A 20401-nucleotide genomic window follows, 5' to 3' on the forward strand; every position below is an offset into this window, starting at 1 on the left:
GCAATGATTAAATATAATGTAAAAGTTATACCTTTTGAACACAATGACTGAAATAAATCAAGTTTATGAAAATATTCTAATTTTCTGGCCCTTACCTGTACATGTAGTTGTATATAGTTACTCTTTTTATCATTTTATATATAATATATTTATATATAATATATATAAATACATATATGTACATGTAGTTGTATATAGTTACTGTTTTCAAAATTAAAAACACTATTTTAACATTTTCCTAAAATGCAAAGCATCCAAGGCAAGCGTTCATTTGTGCCTATATATATATATATATATATATATACGTGGAAATTGACTGGATAGTCGGGTATGGGGCCAAAAACTACCATAAACCAGGAACGACTTATTTTGATATATAAGTCATATGTTACCATACATCTTCGGAACAGTCAAACTATGAAAAAAGTTAGTCCGGAAACCGCGGTGCTTACTCTGTCTTTGAATCATAGACGTATCAAACATAGATTCATTTAAGGTCTGCCTTTCCTAAATTGCAGTATTTGATTATGAAAGCGTTCAATCAGCTTAAGTGAGACCAGAATGAAATCCGGAGCCCACTATACTTGTGTCACGTGTCTCCCATTAAAGTCACTTGTCTTTGTCAGAACCACCCAGTCCATTTTCCTTTCCATTAAAACGGCTTCTCCTGCCTTCCCCTCCATATGCATCTCTTCTGAGTCATTATCTCGCTGTCTCTTTGTCTCCCGCCATTTCCTTACATATTACTCTGCCGTCCCGTGTCCGCTCTCGCCAGGCCTACGTGTGTGTCATCCGCCCAGCAGCGCTTAAACAGGCTGAATAAATAGATTACAAACAGTAGGTAAGAGTGAAGCAAAGGAAGGAGACAATCTGAATTTGTTGCGGATAAAGAACGGCGGAGGCATTCAAAGAAAGCCAAGTCCGAGTCAAAGTAATGCCGCGTTTGCCTGAGGCGGAAAAAGGCTGCAAAGTAGCTCTCGCAACAGATGTGCGGGGCAGTAAAGTGTAATTGAAATGCCAGCAGCAATGGTCTTATCTCCCTGCAACAGGAGCCCGCTGCCAGTCTCCAACATCAGTTAGATGTCATTTTAGCGAGGTCTGAATCAGCCTGCCACAATCCGCAATCCCCGTTCCTCTGATGCTAGGCGGAAGGAAGAGACGGAGGGGGGAGGGATGCGAGGGAGCGGAGGGCGAGCGGGGTAGCGAGCCTGTAATAGGATTTCAGTAGCACCCAGTTAACTTTCACCACCTAGACTTGGATGGTAATTTGATATGCTCCATCAATAAGATTCATTTACCTCGGCGCGGTATTACCATCGTCATTCATTTGACTTTCATAAAAAAAAAAAAACACATTTGCATATTCCTCTCTCTACGTTTGCGCTGTTGTGCAATGGGAAGTGGCCGTCTTCAAAGAGTCTTCCAGATGATGCTTGCCAGGCGGAGAACCACAGTGGAGAATGATGTTGTTCTTGCAGATTAGACATATTGACATCCATCAGACGGGTTTTTTTGTGCTTATGCAACAGGACATTAGTGATACAGTCGGTACAAAACGGTACGAAACTGCTGAACAAATGCCGCCCCCAAAAGGTAAAAAAAATCCATCACACAGATCGAGATTTTACTGACTTTGTCCTATGTTGAGACAATTTAACAATTTTTTAGGCCTTCAAAACCAAAAGTTTTTTTTAAGACTCTTAAGGACCCACTTGGATAAATAAATAGTCTGGTAAAAATGTCTAATGGCTACTTTAAATCCGTAGCAGAGTTTAGTGACGTCACTCCCAAGACTCGTTTGGGAGTAAACCTTGTCATGAAATGAATATATGTGAACATTTACAGTTTTTATTTACTGTTTATATTAGGGATGTCCAAAATGTATGCTGGACACTTATGAATATTCGGTAAAAAAAAAAAAAAAAAAAAATCCACCACACAGATCGAGATTTTACTGACTTGGTCTTATGTTTAGACATTCACGACAATTTAACAATTTTTTTAAAGCCTTAAAAACCAAAAGTTGTTTTTAAGACTCTTTAGGATCCACTTGGATGAATAAATAGTCTGGTAAAAATGTCTAATGGCTACTTTAAATCCGTAGCAGAGTTTAGTGACGTCACTCCCAAGACTCGTTTGGGAGTAAACCTTGTCATGAAATGAATATATGTGAACATTTACAGTTTTTATTTACTGTTTATATTACGGATGTCCAAAATGTATGCTGGACACTTATGAAATTTTGGTAAAAAAAAAAAAAAAAATCCACCACACAGATCGAGATTTTACTGACTTGGTCTTATGTTTAGACATTCACGACAATTTAACAATTTTTTTTAAGCCTTAAAAACCAAAAGTTGTTTTTAAGACTCTTTAGGATCCACTTGGATAAATAAATAGTCTGGTAAAAATGTCTAATGGCTAGTTTAAATCCGTAGCAGAATTTAGTGACGTCACTCCTAAGACTGGGTCGGGAGTAAACCTTGTCATGAAATGAATATATGTGAACATTTACAAGTTTTATTTACTGTTTATATTGGGGATGTCCAAAATGTATGCTGGTCACTTATGAAATTGCCGTAAAAAAAAAAAAAAATCCACCACAAAGATCGAGATTTTACTGACTTAGTCTCATGTTTAGACATTCACGACAATTTAACAATTTTTTTAAGCCTTAAAAACCAAAAGTTGTTTTTAAGACTCGGTCGGGAGTAAACCTTGTCATTAAATGAATATATGTGAACATTTACAGGGAGAGGCGGGGTCCACCTTGGACTGTTGGCCAGCCAATCACAGGGCACATATAGACAAACAACCATTCACACTCACATTCACCTATGGACAATTTGGAGTCGCCAATTAACCTAGCATGTTTTTGGAATGTGGGAGGAAACCGGAGTACCCGGAGAAAACCCACGCATGCACGGGGAGAACATGCAAACTCCACACGGAGATGGCCGAGGGTGGAATCCTAGCTGTGAGGTCTGCGCGCTAACCACTCGACCGCCGTGCAACCCGGTCACATAAGTCCCAAAATAAAATAATAACAAAACAAATGTATAAGAATAAACTGCCAACTTTTATGTTGCAGGCTTCGTCTAAGACTCTTGTCCGTCTTTGTCTTTGCAGAGGGTCATTTTCAATGTGGTCAACTTCTCCAAGACCAAGAGCCTCTACAGAGACGGCATGTCTCCAGTGGTCAAGTCCACCAGCCGGCCAAAATGGTGAGTCGGACGACTACGCCGATACTACAAAAACAAAACAGCAAACATTATATGTGATCCATTGGTTGCCAGTTTGATGGCTGATGTGATTCGGATGACTGATCAAAGGAAAACGTGTGTGTGTGTGTGGGGGGGGCGAGGAGGGGAAGAACACAGTAGTGTGATGAAGTGTTGCCGTCCAAGAGAAGCCCTGACACCTGTCAGTGGTTGATAGAGGGCATCCACAAAAACACCAGGCGTCTGCAACCCTGAATCGTCCGCTGGAGCCTAGCGGCCGAACAGGCGGGTTGCAGGCTAATGGACGGCTAATGGACGGAACCGATGGTCTCGATAGCGTAGACGGGACAGATGAAGTGCTGTCTGTGTTACGGCACGAAGGAACATGATGCACCTCGGCCGGCTTGACTCCATCCTTTTCCCTCCCGTGAAAAGTAGAGATACAGTAAAAACTGTCAGATCCGACCCGTAAGAAAAGCAGATGGTCGGGTAATTCGTGGTGAGAACACCATGACTCATCAATCCGGCGTTTGAAATCCATCCAACCGAACCAAAGAACTCATTAAGATATTTGCAAGTGATCCCAAACATTTGATTGGTAGTGTTATATACAAGGCAGCACAGTGGTCGAGTGGTTAGTATGCAGACCTCACAGCTAGGAGACCTGCGTTCAATCCCACCCTCGGCCATCTCTGTGTGGAGTTTGCATGTTCTTCCCGTGGGTTTTTTCCGGGTAGTCCGGTTTCCTCCCACATCCCAGATTGTGTAAAAGTGAAAGTTAAGCTTGTGTGAGAGAACAATGCATTTATTTTGTTTCTACCAGTATTTTCCATCGGTCGTATCTAAGTGTTGTGTAACTAAGTGTAAGGTCCCAATCATAACAATAATATCTAACACGACATATTTATCCGCCCCAAGCATGCCACTAGTTCTGTCTATGAATAGTTTATGGGAGTGTGTACATACACTAACGCTCAAAAGTTTGGGATCACTTGCCAATGTCTTTGTTTTCCAAAAAAAAAAAAACAACAAAAAACAAATTTTCATGCATTTCACAAAAAAAATGTTTCCATTTCCCAAACAATGAAAATGAATGAGGTGATTTTCAAAGAAGGATGTACATTTTTGCATAGAGGCCTACTATCAACAACTGTCAGTCCTCTGCATCAATCTCCTGGTATGGCTGCTAATCCAAGTTCATCATTTTATAAGGCTAATAGATGATTAGAAAAGACATCTAAAAATCCTAACTAAAACTAAAATCTCTTACCATGCTGTTAACTACACCATTCAGAGAGCAGCACAAACTGGGTCTAACAAGGACAGAAAAACGATGCACAACTGTGCAAGAAGAAACAAACAAGAATTATTCCATATGATTGGTGTCGGAATCGGTCAATTTCACTCATGGATGATTGGTATCAAAATCGGCAACGTAAATCCCTCGTATTTACAAAGTCATAAACAGATTTTCCGTGCTCCAACTACAAAAATATTCCATTTATTGACTTGGAATCCTATATCTTGGAAATTAATTTATCGCTGGCAGGTTTGTAACCAATTAATTAAACCAGGGGTGACTGTAATCATGAATGGCACAAAAATCCTTAGCAATAGCACAAACTGGGTCTAACAAGGACGGAAAAACGATGCAAAATATATTAATAAATCATGCTGGAAAAGCCATCTAAAAATCTAAACTGAAACTAAAATCTCTTACCATGCTGTTAACTACTCCCTTCAGAGAGCAGCACAAACTGGGTCTAACAAGGACAGAAAAACACTGCAGACAAATATCTGAGAGTGTGTAGTTTAAGACAAAGACGCCTCACAGGTCGTCACCTGGCAGCTGCACTAAATAGTAGCCGTCAAACACCAGTGTCAGTATCAACAGTGAAGCGGTGACTTTGGGATGCTGGACTTCATAGCAGGACTGCCAAGAAAAAGCCCAAAAAATGTCCAAGTGATTCTAAACTTTTGAACGGTAGTGTATATGTTCTATATTGGGTAATACAAATGTAAAGGTGACTATAGGGGTGTTATTTCACGTCTAGAGGTCTCTAATAATGTTAAAAATGATTGTAAACAGTTTTTCTTTGACATAACTATGAAAAATTCCATGTATTCATATTGAATCCTACTTCATGGAAATTGACTTGACGGTCGGGTATGGGGCAAAAAAACACCATAAACCAGGAACGACTTTATATATATTTTGATATATTGTATACACTGCCAATAAAAAGCCATATCTCAGAATGGCCCAAAAACATTTCCAAGTGATCCCAAACTTCCAAGTGATCGCCATCATGTCCCACGCCCGTGTAAACCACAACCTCGCCTCCTCTCTTTGACTTTCCGGGAGCAACAAAGCTTAAAAAAAGCTCCTAAAGTCGTAATCTTGTTTTTGACAGTTCCAGGTGTGGAATAAATAAATAAATAATTAAAAAACAGAGAGCTTTACCCGTCTGATCCAAATTCGCACAGGACAGGATAAAGACGGTCCAGAGGGAAGCGGTGATAAAGAAAGAAAGACGGAGAGACACTGACAGGGAACTCGACAGAGAAGGTGAAGAAGAGAAAGTCTAAGAAAGTGATATTACTCAGACAGGTAGACAGGCAGCAGGTGAACCAAAAAAGATCATTCCACCCCCCACCCCACCACCACCCCCATCCCTCCCATCTTTATCTATCAAAAAAAAAAACCCGAGAGGCGAAACCTTTATCTCCTGACACAGGTGCCTTACGTCCCGGGGCCCCTGCAGCATTTGCTTCCTGGGGCTATGGAGCTTGGCCTTTCTGGCTTTGGCTGAAATGGGGACGTCTCGGGGAGGGACAAATGGCAGATTATAGTCCCGCGGGACATTTACAGCTACAGGTGGAAGGATCTATATTCTATATCCTTTCATCCACGCTTTTTTTTTTTTTTTCCTTGACTGCTCCTGTTGGTCCTGGAGACTTGAGGGCAGCTTGTGACGGTTTGATGTGCGACTAAATTCAGTCAACATGTTGAATGATAAGAAAGGCGGATTCGGACATGTGATGGACTTCGTTTTTATAGCAGTTGTGTTAAACCTAGCAGGGTCTTAGTAACTGATGTTTGGTCGCCTGGGTTTTTAGAGGTGGGTTGAAAAGAGTGGGGTGCCATCTCCTGGACAGGGATGAGATACGATAAGACCAGATATGCGTTTTTTAGTCCCACAAGGGGAAATTCCAGGTTTACAGCAGCTATGATACAAAAGTTTGGGATCACTTGGAAATTTTTTTGGGCTTTTTCTTGGCAGTCCTGCTATGAAGTCCAGCATCCTGAAGTGGCCGCTTCACTGTTGATACTGACACTGGTGTTTGACAGCTACTATTTAGTGCAGCTGCCAGGTGACGACCCGTGAGGCGTCTTTGTCTTAAACTACACACTCTCAGATATTTGTGCAGCGTTTTTCTGTCCTTGTTAGACCCAGTTTGTGCTGCTCTCTGAAGGGAGTAGTTAACAGCATGGTAAGAGATTTTTATAGTTTAGATTTTTAGATGGCTTTTCCAGCATGATTTATTAATAGATTTTGCATCGTTTTTCCTGTCCTTGTTAGACCTAGTTTGTGCTATTGCTAAGGATTTTTGTGTCTTTCATGATTACAGTCACCCCTGGTTTAATGAATTGGTTACAAACCTGCCAGCAATAAATTAATTTCCACGATATAGGATTTCAAGTCAATAAATGGAATATTTTGTTAGTTGGAGCACGGAAAATCTGTTTATGACTTTGTAAATACGAGGGATTTACGTTGCCGATTTTGATACCAATCATCCATGAGTGAAATTGACTGATTCCGACACCGATCATATGGAATAATTCTTGTTTGTTTCTTTGTTTCTTCTTGCATCGTGTGCATCATTTTTCTGTCCTTGTTAGACCCAGTTTGTGCTGCTCTCTGAAGGGAGTAGTTAACAGCATGGTGAGAGATTTTAGTTTTAGTTAGGATTTTTAGATGGCTTTTCTAATCATCTATTAGCCTTATAAAATGATGAACTTGGATTAGCAGCCATACCAGGAGATTGATGCAGAGGACTGACAGTTGTTGATAGTAGGCCTCTATGCAAAAATGTACATCCTTCTTTGAAAATCATCTCATTCATTTTCATTGGTTGTGAAATGGATACAAATGTTTGTGAAATAGAAAAAATAGAAAAAATGGTTTGTGAAATGCATGAAAATGTGTTTTTCTTTAGAAAACAAAGAGATTTGCAAGTGATGCCAAGTGATCGAGTGGTTAGCGTGCCTCACAGTTAGGAGACCCGGGTTCAATTCCACCACCCTGTGTGGAGTTTGCATGTTTTTCCCCGGTTTTCTCCGGGTACTCCGGTTTCTTCCCACATTCCAAAAACATGCTAGGTAAATTAGCGACTCCAAATTGTCCATAGGTATGAATGTGAGTGTGAATGGTTGTTTGTCTATATGTGCCCTGTGATTGGCTGGCCACCAGTCCAGGGTGTACCCCGCGTCTCGCCGGAAGACTGCTGGGATAGGCTCCAGCACCCCCACGACCTTGAATGAGGACCTTGAATAGTTGACATGTTGACTAGTTCACGGTTGTCTTGCACAATTATTGCACAGTTTATTGCACCGTTATTGTTCATAATTTTTGGAGCACTTTTTCTGATGGATCCTGCCCCAAGTGGAACTGCTCACGTATCGAGTGAGGGAAGGATGGAACGCAAGATCGACAGGCAAATTGTTGCAACATCGGCATCGGTCCTTTGTCGTGAAGAAAGAGCCGAGCCAAAAATACAAAGCTCTCATTTTACTGGTCACTCTACGTTCTTATCCTCACCTAATCTCATGCGCTTTGGGTCGTGGCCGAAAACCACAAGACCACGCATACAAGTGAGTTTTATTCCATAGTCTGACTGGGACTGGAGAAACTCTGATAACAGCAAGATGAAGTGGCATTGGCATCTGGTCAGGATGCCTCCTGGCACGGCCTGGGAACGCCTCCGGATCCGCCGAGAGGATCTGGATGAGGTAGTTGGGGAGAGGGAGGTCTGGTCTTCCCTGCTGTGAAGAAGATAGATGGGTTGTAAAGAAGATAGATGGGTCTTGTCTGGACTGAAGACAGAGGGGAGTCACTCTGCGAGTCATTTTGGAGTACGCCACAAAAAACTATCAGGGGAATGTTGACTTGGAGTGATGGCAGTTGAAATATTCCGATATTATGGTGGCTTTTTGGCAGCATCACACACTTCTGGTCACGTTCTGGTCTTCTTAAAAAGTAGTGATTTTCTTGTCCAAATGAAAACAACAACCTGAAAACCTAAAACTTCCCCAATGTGGAAAGGCCCTGGAGTAGAGTTGTAAACAAAATATATTGTACAAATTAATCCATTTGTTTATACTTCCTGGTTAAAGGAGGACGACTAAAAGATAGGGGGTTCAATATCGCTCCGTTGATCCCTACTGTTCTGCCTGTATTATTATTTTCCAAACTAATTAACCACATGGTGATGCTGTTATTAAACCCCAAAGTTTTACCCCAGAAATCCGACTTGAAAATGCCGTACACAGCTAAATGTCCTCTACAAATCTACCACTGTGATTTTAGAGTGGTTACCCCAATCAGCACACATATTTCAGGGACTGCTAAGCGATTTTTGTCTTCTTGCACAGTTGTGCATCGTTTTTGTGTCCTTGTTAGACCCAGTTTGCGCTGCTCTCTGAAGGGAGTAGTTAACAGCATGGTAAGAGATTTTAGTTTTAGTTTAGATTTTTAGATGGTTTATGGTGGTTTTTGGCCCCATACCCGACCGTCCAGTCAATTCCCATGAAGTAGGATTCAATATGAATACATAAAATTTTTCATAGTTATGTCAAAGAAAAACTGTTTACAATAATTTTTAACATTATTGGAGGCCTCTAGACGTGAAATAACACCCCTATAGTCACCTTTACATTTGTATTACCCAATATAGTACATGTACACTACCGCTGAAAAGTTTGGGATCACTTGAACATTTTTTGGGCTTTTTCTTGGCAGTCCTGCTATGAAGTCCAGCATCCTGAAGTCACCGCTTCACTGTTGATACTGACACTGGTGTTTGACGGCTACTATTTAGTGCAGCTGCATCGTTTTTCTGTCCTTGTTAGACCCAGTTTGTGCTGCTCTCTGAAGGGAGTACTTAACAGCATGGTAAGAGATGATAAGAGAGGTTGCTTCTAATCATCTATTAGCCTTATAAAATGATGAACTTGCATTAGCAGCCATACCAGGAGATTGATGCAGAGGACTGACAGTTGTTGATAGTAGGCCTGCTAAGCATCTATGTGTAAAATTTCTGCAAGATTATGGGAAAGATATCAAGTAAAATATCAGCAGAGGCACACAAGTGGGACTTAGCAAACAATTAGCGTTTTGTCTCAGGAAAAAACTTTGAGGATATCGATATGCAAGCATGTCTTACGATGCATTTTCAGCATGACAACACCGTCCAGTTAGCGAGAACAGCCTGAAGGCTAGTAAACAATGGAGTTGAAAGATGGGCTTTCAAAGTGAACCATGATGAACTTGATGGCCACCAAGTCGTGTGGTTGCTTGTGTGTCAGGTAAGAGTCGGACAGCAGAGTGACACACACTCTAACGCACCTAGCCAGACATTCGGGGGTGGGGGTGGGGGGGGGGTTCGGAAAGGGAGCACAAGGGAAACAGTCGGCCAAGGGTGTCACCATGAAAGACAGCAGCTGTCACTTCAGAAATGAAACAAGCTTCATTTGAAATTCTTTACATTGCGCCATGTAAACATTCATATTTCATACATTCATATGGTAATAGTTTTATTTGATTTGAACATGCATCAGATTACAATTGAGTGCATCCCATAATCAGTTCCTAGTTCCACATGTCCAAAAGGAGTAGCTTATTAAATCCTACCCCTCCATCTGGTACTTTTACAATCAGTAACTGTTACATTTGTTCACTTCCTGCTTTCCTAATATAATAAAAAAAAAATTATTTTTTTATTTTAATTGTAATTTTTGGCACGTAGTTCGGTATGTGACAAAAAATAAAACATAAAAATTTGAAAATTTGAAAAAATTAAAATTTGAAAATTCAGTTTTTTTAAGTTTTTTATTTTTTAAACTTTTTTTTATTTCTGTGCATTGTTTGATTTTCTTACTCAATCCATTCCATAGTTTGATTCCACATACTGAAATGCTATGGTTTTTTAACATAGTCCTAGCATAGAAGTGTTTCAAATGTACTTCTTCCCTGAGATCATATTTCCCCTCTCTTGTAGAGAAGTATTGGATGACATTTTTAGCTAATTGCTCATTTTTAGCCTTATGCATTATTTTAGCTGTTTGAAGATGAACTATATCAGCAAATTGAAGTATTTGTGATTTTAGAAATAAGGAGTTAGTATGTTCTCTGTAGGCGGCATTATGAATTATCCTTACTGACCTTTTTTGCAGTACATTTAGCGAGTGAAGATTACTTTTATAGCATTTTTTATTATCTTCAGAAGGCACATAAAAGATAAAGATGTGTGTTTCAAATGTATCAAACATGTTAACATTTTTTTTAATTGATAGTTAGTACGAAAAAAACCTGTTTATAATCATCTAATTACAGATGTCAACATTATTACAGCAGTCGAGACATGAAATAATGCCCGTGTAATCACCTCTACATTTGTATTACCCGATGTAGTAGATGTAGAAAGTACCACATATTAGATATAAATAAGATAGCACAGACTTGCATGTTAGCAGTTGCTAGTGCCAGGAGGACAGCAAGTGATGTCGGAGGTCACATGTTGTGTTTTAGCTTGTCGTGAGTTATGGCGGTAACTGCAGTAACTGTTACATTTGTTCACTTCCTGCTTTCCATAACACAGTTTTATTTTTTTAATTTTAATTTTAATTTTAATTTTAATTTTAATTTTAATTTTAATTTTAATTTTAATTTTAATTTTAATTTTAATTTTAATTTTAATTTTAATTTTAATTTTAATTTATTTTTATTTTTAGTTTTAGTTTTAGTTTTAGTTTTAGTTTTAGTTTTAGTTTTAATCATCCAGTGTCTGCGTACGCAATGCCACTTTAAACCCTTAAATGATGATTTCAATATATTGAAATATATTCTATATTCGCATTAAACGTCTAAAATCCACAAGTTCACATAATCTCTTGTTAGATGCGCGATAAACTGGAAATGTTCCGACGTGTCTCATTTCATTAACTTTCCACATTTTCCTCACCGTCAGTAGGTGTGAGGCTAAAAATAGCTGAAGCTCAAACTGAGCGAGCAGATGAAAAGTCAGAGTCAGAGGGAACGGGTTGCCAAATACTTCAGAACCAGCCAAACTGGATCAAGGGTAAACACATTTTCCCTTTTTTCATACATGGCGGCCATGGAGCGCTTCCCAAAGAACTTGGCTTGGAGTCCGTCAGCGAGACAGTCGGTCTGTCCGTCTGTCAATCAGTCAGTCAGTCTGTCAGTCAGGCCAATTTTTGCTTTTCTACCCAAAGTATTCCTGTAAGCGTGTGATGCAACAGCCCTGGTGAAATTCTATTTGGAGCTGTCGACCGCTCCATCGAGGTGCGTGTTTGCAGTAATTGTTCTGTCAATCAGCACAGCTCTGGCCTGCTTCTTCCCTTGCCACTTGTTAAGCCCTGGCAGAGACTTGAGGGGTGAGGAAGGTGAGGCAGGGTGAGAAAATGAGAAGAATACTCCCACTCTTGTCTCGTCTTGTTGTTTTCCACCTCAAAGTTGTATTTTTTTCATTGTCTTTGCTTCGTCTTATCCTCCGTATCTGCAACTATTACGCTCATTTTCAACCCTTTTGTATTGAGTTGTGGACTTCTATAGAGCAGCTCCACACCATGACCCGCACAGAAAGCTTTCTCGTACGTCTTGCACCTCTTTCTGCAGTGTTTACATAGAGGGAGGCTGACGTCACTGCATCACCCCAATACACATTCAAACATGTATCAATAATATCAATAGCAAAGCATTCATTGGGGTGATGCATTGACGTCAGCCTCCCTCTATGGAAACACTGCAGAAAGAGGTGCAAGATGTACTAGAAAGCTTTCTGTGCGTGTCATGATGTAGAGCTGCTCTATAGAAGTCCACTACACATTACAAAAGGGCTGAAAATGAGCGTAATGGTTCCCCTTTAACAGCAGCACATAACGTCAGATGAAAATTAAAAAGTACAAAAAAACTACCAAAATAATCGTCTACAAACCGGTACTTTTTTTCTTAAATTTCGGAACCCTGTGGCTTATACAAACAGTAGCTTTTTTCTATACATATAAACATGTATCAATAATATCAATAGCAATGCATTCATTGGGGTGATGCAGTGACGTCAGCCTCCCTCTATGGAAACACTGCAGAAAGAGGTGCAGAATCTGCAAGATCTTCTATAGAGTTCTATAGAGCAACTCCACACCATGACCTGCACAGAAAGCTTTCTAGTACATCTTGCACCTCTTTCTGCAGTGTTTCCATAGAGGGAGGCTGACGTCACTGCATCACCCCAATGAATGTGTTGCTATTGATACTATTGATGCATGTTTCTATGTATAGAAAAAAACTACTGTTTGTATAGGCCACAGGGTTCCGAAAAAAAAAGTACCGGCTCATACACGATTATTTATGGTAGTTTTTCTGTACTTTTAAATTTTCATCTGACGTTATGTGCTGCTGTTAAAGGGGAACCATTACGCTCATTTTCAGCCCTTTTGCATTGCGTGGTGGAATTCTATAGAGCAGCTCCACACCATGACCTGCACAGAAAGCTTTCTAGTACATCTTGCACCTCTTTCTGCAGTGTTTCCATAGAGGGAGGCTGACGTCACTGCATCACCCCAATGAATGCGTTGCTATTGATATTATTGATACATGTTTATATGTATAAAAAAGAGCTACCGTTTGTATAAGCCACAGGGTTCAGAAGTTTAAGAAAAAAAGTACCGCCTTATACACGATTATTTGTGGTAGTTTTTTGTACTTTTCAATTTTCATCTGACGTTTTGCAACAAATTAGTTACAAGGTAAAAACTACACTGCTTCTACCATTGCGGTTCTTGAGGCCCTAATTAACCCAGAGTCTGAAACTGTGTCTACTATTTAAGTTTCCTTCATAGACACCCCCCAACCCCCACCCCACCACACACACACACATGCTTTTTAATGGCAGGGTTACAATAATTCTGACCATCTAATTATTGTGACTGCCCACACAGAACAGCATTGAATAATTAACGTATACAGCGTGGCCAGTGTGTATTAATTAAAACACCCCCCCACCCCCCACCCCCCCCCCAAAGGAACATCTGTCACACGTGCCATAGCGTAAAGTTGTGCCCTCCAACCTTAAATCTATGCTCCTTGTCACTATTGCTAATAGTCATTTATTGGACCGATGATCTCAACGCCTCCATCCTCCTCCTTGAACCGCTGTGCTCGGTCATCTGGCTCCCGATGTAGTTAACGTGTCGCAGTTTGGAGGCTGCAGCGGGTCTTGTTCTTGAGACGAGCGAAGGCTGCTTCCCGCCCCCTCCCTCTCCTGCCGAGCCACTCACACAATTAACCATGTGGCATGCCTTTTAATAATAGACATTTTAATTGTGGGCAAATGAAGAGTGATGTAAAATACCTAATAGCCTGCGCTAATTAATAGGGGAATTGAGCGCTTGTTAATTAAGGGCAAACAGGACAGGGACCGACTCGGGTAATTTGAGCATGAAAACCGAGACTAACGAGTCATTTCCAAACAGATTCGCTTCATAAACACGTCAAGTGACCCATTTAGCTGCACGGGAACATTTGCGTATTTTGGTAGCCTTTGACCGGAAGCACGTGCACTATGGCGGCCATATTGACACAACTGTCCACAGACATTCCACAAAAGGACAAATCTTGACTCCGCCGCAACATTATTAGCAAAACGAGTCTCCTTAGTGCGAAACAATGTGTTTATTTTCTGTTTAGTAATGAATAAATTCCCTGTGTAGTCTTTGAATGCAATCTCATCCAGTTTGTGTTGATGTTAAAACTGGTCATTATCTCCCATTTCCCTGGTGGCATCTTTATTTGCCCCAGGTGTTAAGTTTAGGTTGCTACTTTTTCGACAATTTCTGTTTTTCGAGTTCTACGAACACTCAGGAGTTTTTGATTTAAGGTACACTACCGCTCAAAAGTTTGGGATCACTTGCAAATTTCTTTGCTTTCTAAAGAAAAAAACACAATGTTTTACCATTTCATAAACATTTGTATCCATTTCATAAACATTTCAAATGAATGAGATGATTTTCAAAGAAGGATATACATTTTTGCATAGAGGCCTACTATCAACAACTGTCAGTCCTCTGCATCAATCTCCTGGTATGGCTGCTAATCCAAGTTCATCATTTTATAAGGCTAATAGATGATTAGAAAAGCCATCTAAAAATCCAAACTAAAACTAAAATCTCTTACCATGCTGTTAACTACTCCCTTCAGAGAGCAGCACAAACTGAGTCTAACAAGGACAGAAAAACGATGCACAACTGTGCAAGAAGAAACAAACAAGAATTATTCCATATGATCGGTGTCAAAATTGGTCAATTTCACTCATGGATGATCGGTATCAAAATCGGCAACGTAAATCCCTCGTATTTACAAAGTCATAAACAGATTTTCCGTGCTCCAACTACAAAAATATTCAATTTATTGACTTGGAATCCTATATCGTGGAAATTAATTTATCGCTGGCAGGTCTGTAACCAATTAATTAAACCAGGGGTGACTGTAATCATGAAAGACACAAAAATCCTTAGCAATAGCACAAACTGGGTCTAACAAGGACAGAAAAACGATGCAAAATCTATTAATAAATCATGCTGGAAAAACCATCTAAAAATCTAAACTAAAACTAAAATCTCTTACCATGTTGTTAACTACTCCCTTCAGAGAGCAGCACAAACTGGGTCTAACAACGACAGAAAAACGCTGCACAAATATCTGAGAGTGTGTAGTTTAAGACAAAGATGCCTCACAGGTCGTCACCTGGCAGCCGCACTAAATAGTAGCCGTCAAACACCAGTGTCAGTATCAACAGTGAAGGGACGACTTCAGGATGCTGGACTTCATAGCAGGACTGCCAAGAAAAAGCCATATCTCAGACTGACAAACATTTCCAAGTGATCCTAAACTTTTGAGCAGTAGTGGAAAACCACCCATTAAAATGAGAGAAAAACAGATTTGTAGATATGTAAGCAGCACTGAACTATAATGTTGCTATAATGTCTATATAATGCTATAATGTGCTACAATAATGTCCACATCATAAAATTCTGTGAGGACCAGCAGCTCTTTATTTGACAGGAGCCACTCATGAACTATAAGTGACCTCACAACAAGCTTGTCAGCGCATTGGAAACTACAGGAGGTCACAACTCAATCTAACAGTCTGACTCACAGTGTCACCTCACGCTAAACTCATCACACAGCAACTTAACACTCAAGCTAGTACCTATACAAGAACCAATATGAGTTTAACACACAAAAAAAAGACTTCGTCTGAGCAAATCACTTCATTGGACGAATATGGGAGGGAGGCTGACATCATTGCAGCGCCCCGGCAGGCACAAATGGACGCTTGCCTTGGATGCCATGCATTTTAGAAAAATGTTATAATGTTATGAAATATGTTATAAAATATAATGTTATTTGTAAGATAACACTGTGAGTCAGACTGTTATATTGATTAATGATTTCCAACAAGTTGACAAGCTAGCTGTGAGTTCACTGAAGGCTCGTGATTGGCTCTTGCGGAGCGGACACTTTTCAGAAAATCGGACATTGGATTAGGACCAGAGTCGCAACTGATTCACCGTGAACCCTGCCAAAGGCCATGAATATATTAACATGATTAAATATTAAACATTATTAAATATGCGTTTGTTTTATTGATTCATTCATTGATTGTAAAAACCGTGATAGTAAGGCCATGAAATTCAAACCGCAAAGAGTTGCTCTCAAAGTGTCACCTCACCTAAACTCATCACACCGCAACTTAACACTCAAAAGGTAGCTAGTACCTATACAAGTACCAATATGAGTTTAACACAAATAAAAAAACACTACATTTTCCCATAAATGCATTTTGTCTGAGAAAATCAGAAAATAGATGGATGGTGCGGCAATGATGCCTCTGTCCACCAGAGGGAGTCAGAGGAAACCAAAGGGAGGCTGACATCAATGCAGGCACAAATGAATGCTTATATTGATTAATGATTTCCAACGGGTTGACAAGCTAGCTGTGAGTTCACTGAAAGCTCATGATTGGCTCTTGCGGAGTGGACACTTTTCAGAAAATTTGACACTGGATCAGGACCAGAGTCACAACTGATTCACCGTGAACCCTGCCAAAGGCCATGAATATATTAACTATTAACTACTTATGATTAAATAGTAAACAGTATTAAATATGCATTGGTTTTATTGATTCATTCATTGATTGTAAAAACCGTGATAGTACGGCCATGAAATTCAAATCGCAAAGAGTCGCTCTCACAGTGTCACCTCACCTAAACTCATCACACCGCAACTTAACACTCAAAAGGTAGCTAGTAACTATACAAGTACCAATATGAGTTTAACATGAAAAAAATATAACATTTTCCCATAAATGCATTTTGTCTGAGCAAATCAGAAAATGGATGGATGGTTCGGCAATGATGCCTCTGTCCACCAGAGGGAGTCAGAGGAGCCCAGAGGGAGGCTGACATCATTGCAGCGCCCCGGCAGGCACAAATGAATGCTTATATTGACTAATGATTTCCAAGCTAGCAACCAAGGTTGATAAGCGAGCTGTGAATTCACTGAAAGCTTGTGATTGGCTCTTGCGGCGCAGACACTTTTCAGAAAATCGGGACCAGAGTCGCAAACTGATTCACCATGAACCCTGCCAAAGGGCATGAATCTGTTAACATGATTAAATATTGAACATTATTTAAATATGTATGGTTTTATTGATTCATTCATTGATTGCAAAAACTGTGATAGTAAGGCCATTAAATTCAAACTGCAAAGAGTCGGAGGGACGGCTGCGATGTAATTAAGCTAGTTATCAAACAAATGCCTGGCTGCTAATAAGGACAATAGCCTTTTTTATTGCAATGTACAAATATTTGGATTCATAATTTTAGCACATGCAGCGCATCCGTTTTCATCGGAAACCGTACAATCTGAGTGAATGCACATCTGCCTGTACTTAAGCTGTACCCTTATATCCATTTGCTTAGACAATAGAAAAAGTGTTTGAATGTGCTGAAGAGGAAATGTTCCTGTGACCCTGATCAGAGACCCCCAGCGACCCCCAGGTCCTGGAGGTGCCTGGATGCGGCAACAGCTACCCTGCAGATGTTCATGTTAATCCTGCAAGAATGTGTCAAGATAAGAACTCATAAAACAATAAAAGTAATTACTCTCACATATACACACACACACATAGACATACAAATACAGTTGGTGCAACTGCCCCCCCTCCCTTAAGCTGTGCTTAAGAACATAACAGGGTTTCACAACATCTACTATCTGTCAAGACGAAAGCGAAAGTCCACTTTTTAAGATGAAACACTCTCTATTTCACGTTTTTACCGCTGCCTTTTTTTCTTCAGTACGGGACAAACCAGAAGGGTTTCATTAAGCAAAAACAGGAGACGGGGAACCAGCAAGACAGAGACGTGCTAATCTTACCAATCAACAGCTCCCTTGTTCACAGAAACTCATTAGCGCTCTGCCAGAGGAAGTGACAGAGGATTATGCGGAAGAAATAATGGGACAAAAATATAACAAATAGATTAATAATCTCCTGGATGAGCATCGGGGTGGTTTTGTGTTAGCTGGTGCTGTGCGGAACAACAACGTGAGGCGAGAAATAAAATTGGCGAGGGCGACTGTGACGACGGCTGCGACGGCGGCGGCGACAACTTCCAGCGCTTCCATTCAACCCCCAAATGACTGACCTGGACAGTTTTATGTTTGCCTGGAGGAGAATTAAAAAGGCACTTCATTTCCCCTTTACAGGCCGCATACTCATGTCGGCGCCGTCCTCCCTGAAAGCTCTCTAATCTAAATGCTTTTGTCAGGGGAGATTTGGTAGATTGCAGCAGGCAGAGGTACAAATTGGTTGTGTCATCTTATAATGAAGTAGGTGAGGCGTTGCAGTTTTCTCTGCAGCCAACAGTCCCCTGATTACTGTACTGTTAGTCAGCGGCTGTTTTTAGCGACGGAGACCAAAAGACCTCATGATCGCCTCTCTGTTCCCGCAACCCGATCCTGTGTGCTTGATAAAAAATGTTGTATGGCTATAAAACAGAAGCGCACACACACACACATGCAGGGCTCAGTGTGGGATTCACATACGGCCAAGCGATGCTGCATGCTGTGCAGAATAACCGTAAAGCGTTTGCTAGGCTATATAGGCTGCACAAGCTTATTGGTTGCGCTCAGCACAACGGTTAGCTGACCCAGCGAGTCCAATTTATGGCTTATGGGTATCACAGCGATTTTACAAAGCCACGCCATCGAGTGTTTACAGGACGTATTAGTGTCAGGTTCAAACTCCTGTGACACTTGTAAAAACACTTAAATACAGAAATACAGAAGAGACAAACAATATTCAAAGTTACTCGCAGTTCAGACTCTCTTTTTATTGTCTTTTCGGGGGTCCCTACTACATGGTCGTGCAACTCTTAAGGGGGCAGGGGCAGTTGCACGAGCTGTATTTGTTTGTGTGTGTATATATATGTGAGAGTAATTACTTTTATTGTTTTAAGAGTTCTTATCTTGACATATTGTTGTAGGATTAACATGAACATCTGCAGGGTTACTGTTGGTGCATCCAGGCACGTCCAGGACCTGGGGGTCTCTGATCACGGTCACAGGAACATTTCATATTGAGCCACGCCATTGAGTGTTTACAGGACGTATTAGTGTCAGGTTCAAACTCCTGTGACACTTGTAAAAACACTTAAATACAGAAATACAGAAGAGACAAACAATATTCAAAGTTACTCGCAGTTCACACTCCTCTCTTTTTATTGTCTTTTTGGGGGTCCCTACTACATGGTCGTGCAACTCTAAGGGGGCGGGGGCAGTTGCACGAGCTGTATTTGTTTGTCTGTGTGTGTATATATATATGTGTGAGAGTAATTACTTTTATTGTTTTATGAGTTCTTATCTTGACACATTGTTGTAGGATTAACATGAACATCTACAGGGTTGCTGTTGGTGCATCCAGGCACCTCCAGGACCTGGGGGGGTTGCTGGGGGTCTCTGATCAGGCTCACAGGAACATTTCTTTTTCGGCATATTGAAATACTTTCTATTGTCTAAGCAAATGGATATAAGGGTGATAACTAACATTATATTCATTGCATTCATTGTACTTCTTCCCTGAGATCATATTTCTCCTCTCTTGTAGAGAAGTATTAGATGACATTTTTAGCTAATTGCTTATTTTTAGCCTTATGCATTATTTTAGCTGTTTGAAGATGAACTATATCAGCAAGTTGAAGTATTTGTGATTTTAGAAATAAGGAGTTAGTATGTTCTCTGTAGGCGGCATTATGAATTATCCTTACTGACCTTTTTTGCAGTACATTTAGCGAGTGAAGATTGCTTTTATAGTTATGAGCTCATATTTCCACACAATAAGTAAGAGAGCAATAAAGAGTGTGGAGTGATTTCTGATTGAGAACAAATTTTGCTTTGTTCAATATTGAAATATTTCTGGCCACCTTATGTTGTATATTTGTAATATGAGGTTTCCAGCTCATATTTTCATCTATTATGATACCCAGAAATGTATTTTCCTTCACCCTTTCAATGTCTACACCGTCTATTTGTATTTGCTGGTGTTAAACAGCATGATTTTAGTTTTATTAGAACTTTTAACTATTTATTACTTTCATTTTAATTAACTTATGAAACATATGTATATAAGAGTGATAACTAACACTATATTCATTCTATCTACATTTTATTCTGACAATTAGGACACTGTGGGACTGGTATCTGGTATCTGTGGGTCCAATTATTAATGTCTTTGACCCAAAGACATGAAATATAATATGTTCTCTGATATGCGTTGATTTTTCTTCTTCATATGGCGCCCATGATTTCAAACATCTC

General features: G+C 40.1%; 1 protein-coding gene across 1 annotated transcript in view; it reads left to right on the forward strand.

Annotated features, from left to right (window-relative positions):
• Window positions 1–20401, forward strand: part of agbl4 (AGBL carboxypeptidase 4) — a 388105-nt gene that overhangs the window by 141898 nt on the left and 225806 nt on the right. The window contains exon 4 of the mRNA XM_058073430.2: window positions 3130–3224. Within this exon, the coding sequence (XP_057929413.2) occupies window positions 3130–3224 (95 nt within the window). The remainder of the gene's footprint in view (window positions 1–3129; window positions 3225–20401) is intronic.

Source organism: Doryrhamphus excisus, linkage group LG4 (assembly GCF_037039965.1).
Source record: "Doryrhamphus excisus strain RoL-2023G ecotype Guam linkage group LG4, RoL_Dexc_Guam_v1.1, whole genome shotgun sequence".
Taxonomy (NCBI): domain Eukaryota; kingdom Metazoa; phylum Chordata; class Actinopteri; order Syngnathiformes; family Syngnathidae; genus Doryrhamphus; species Doryrhamphus excisus.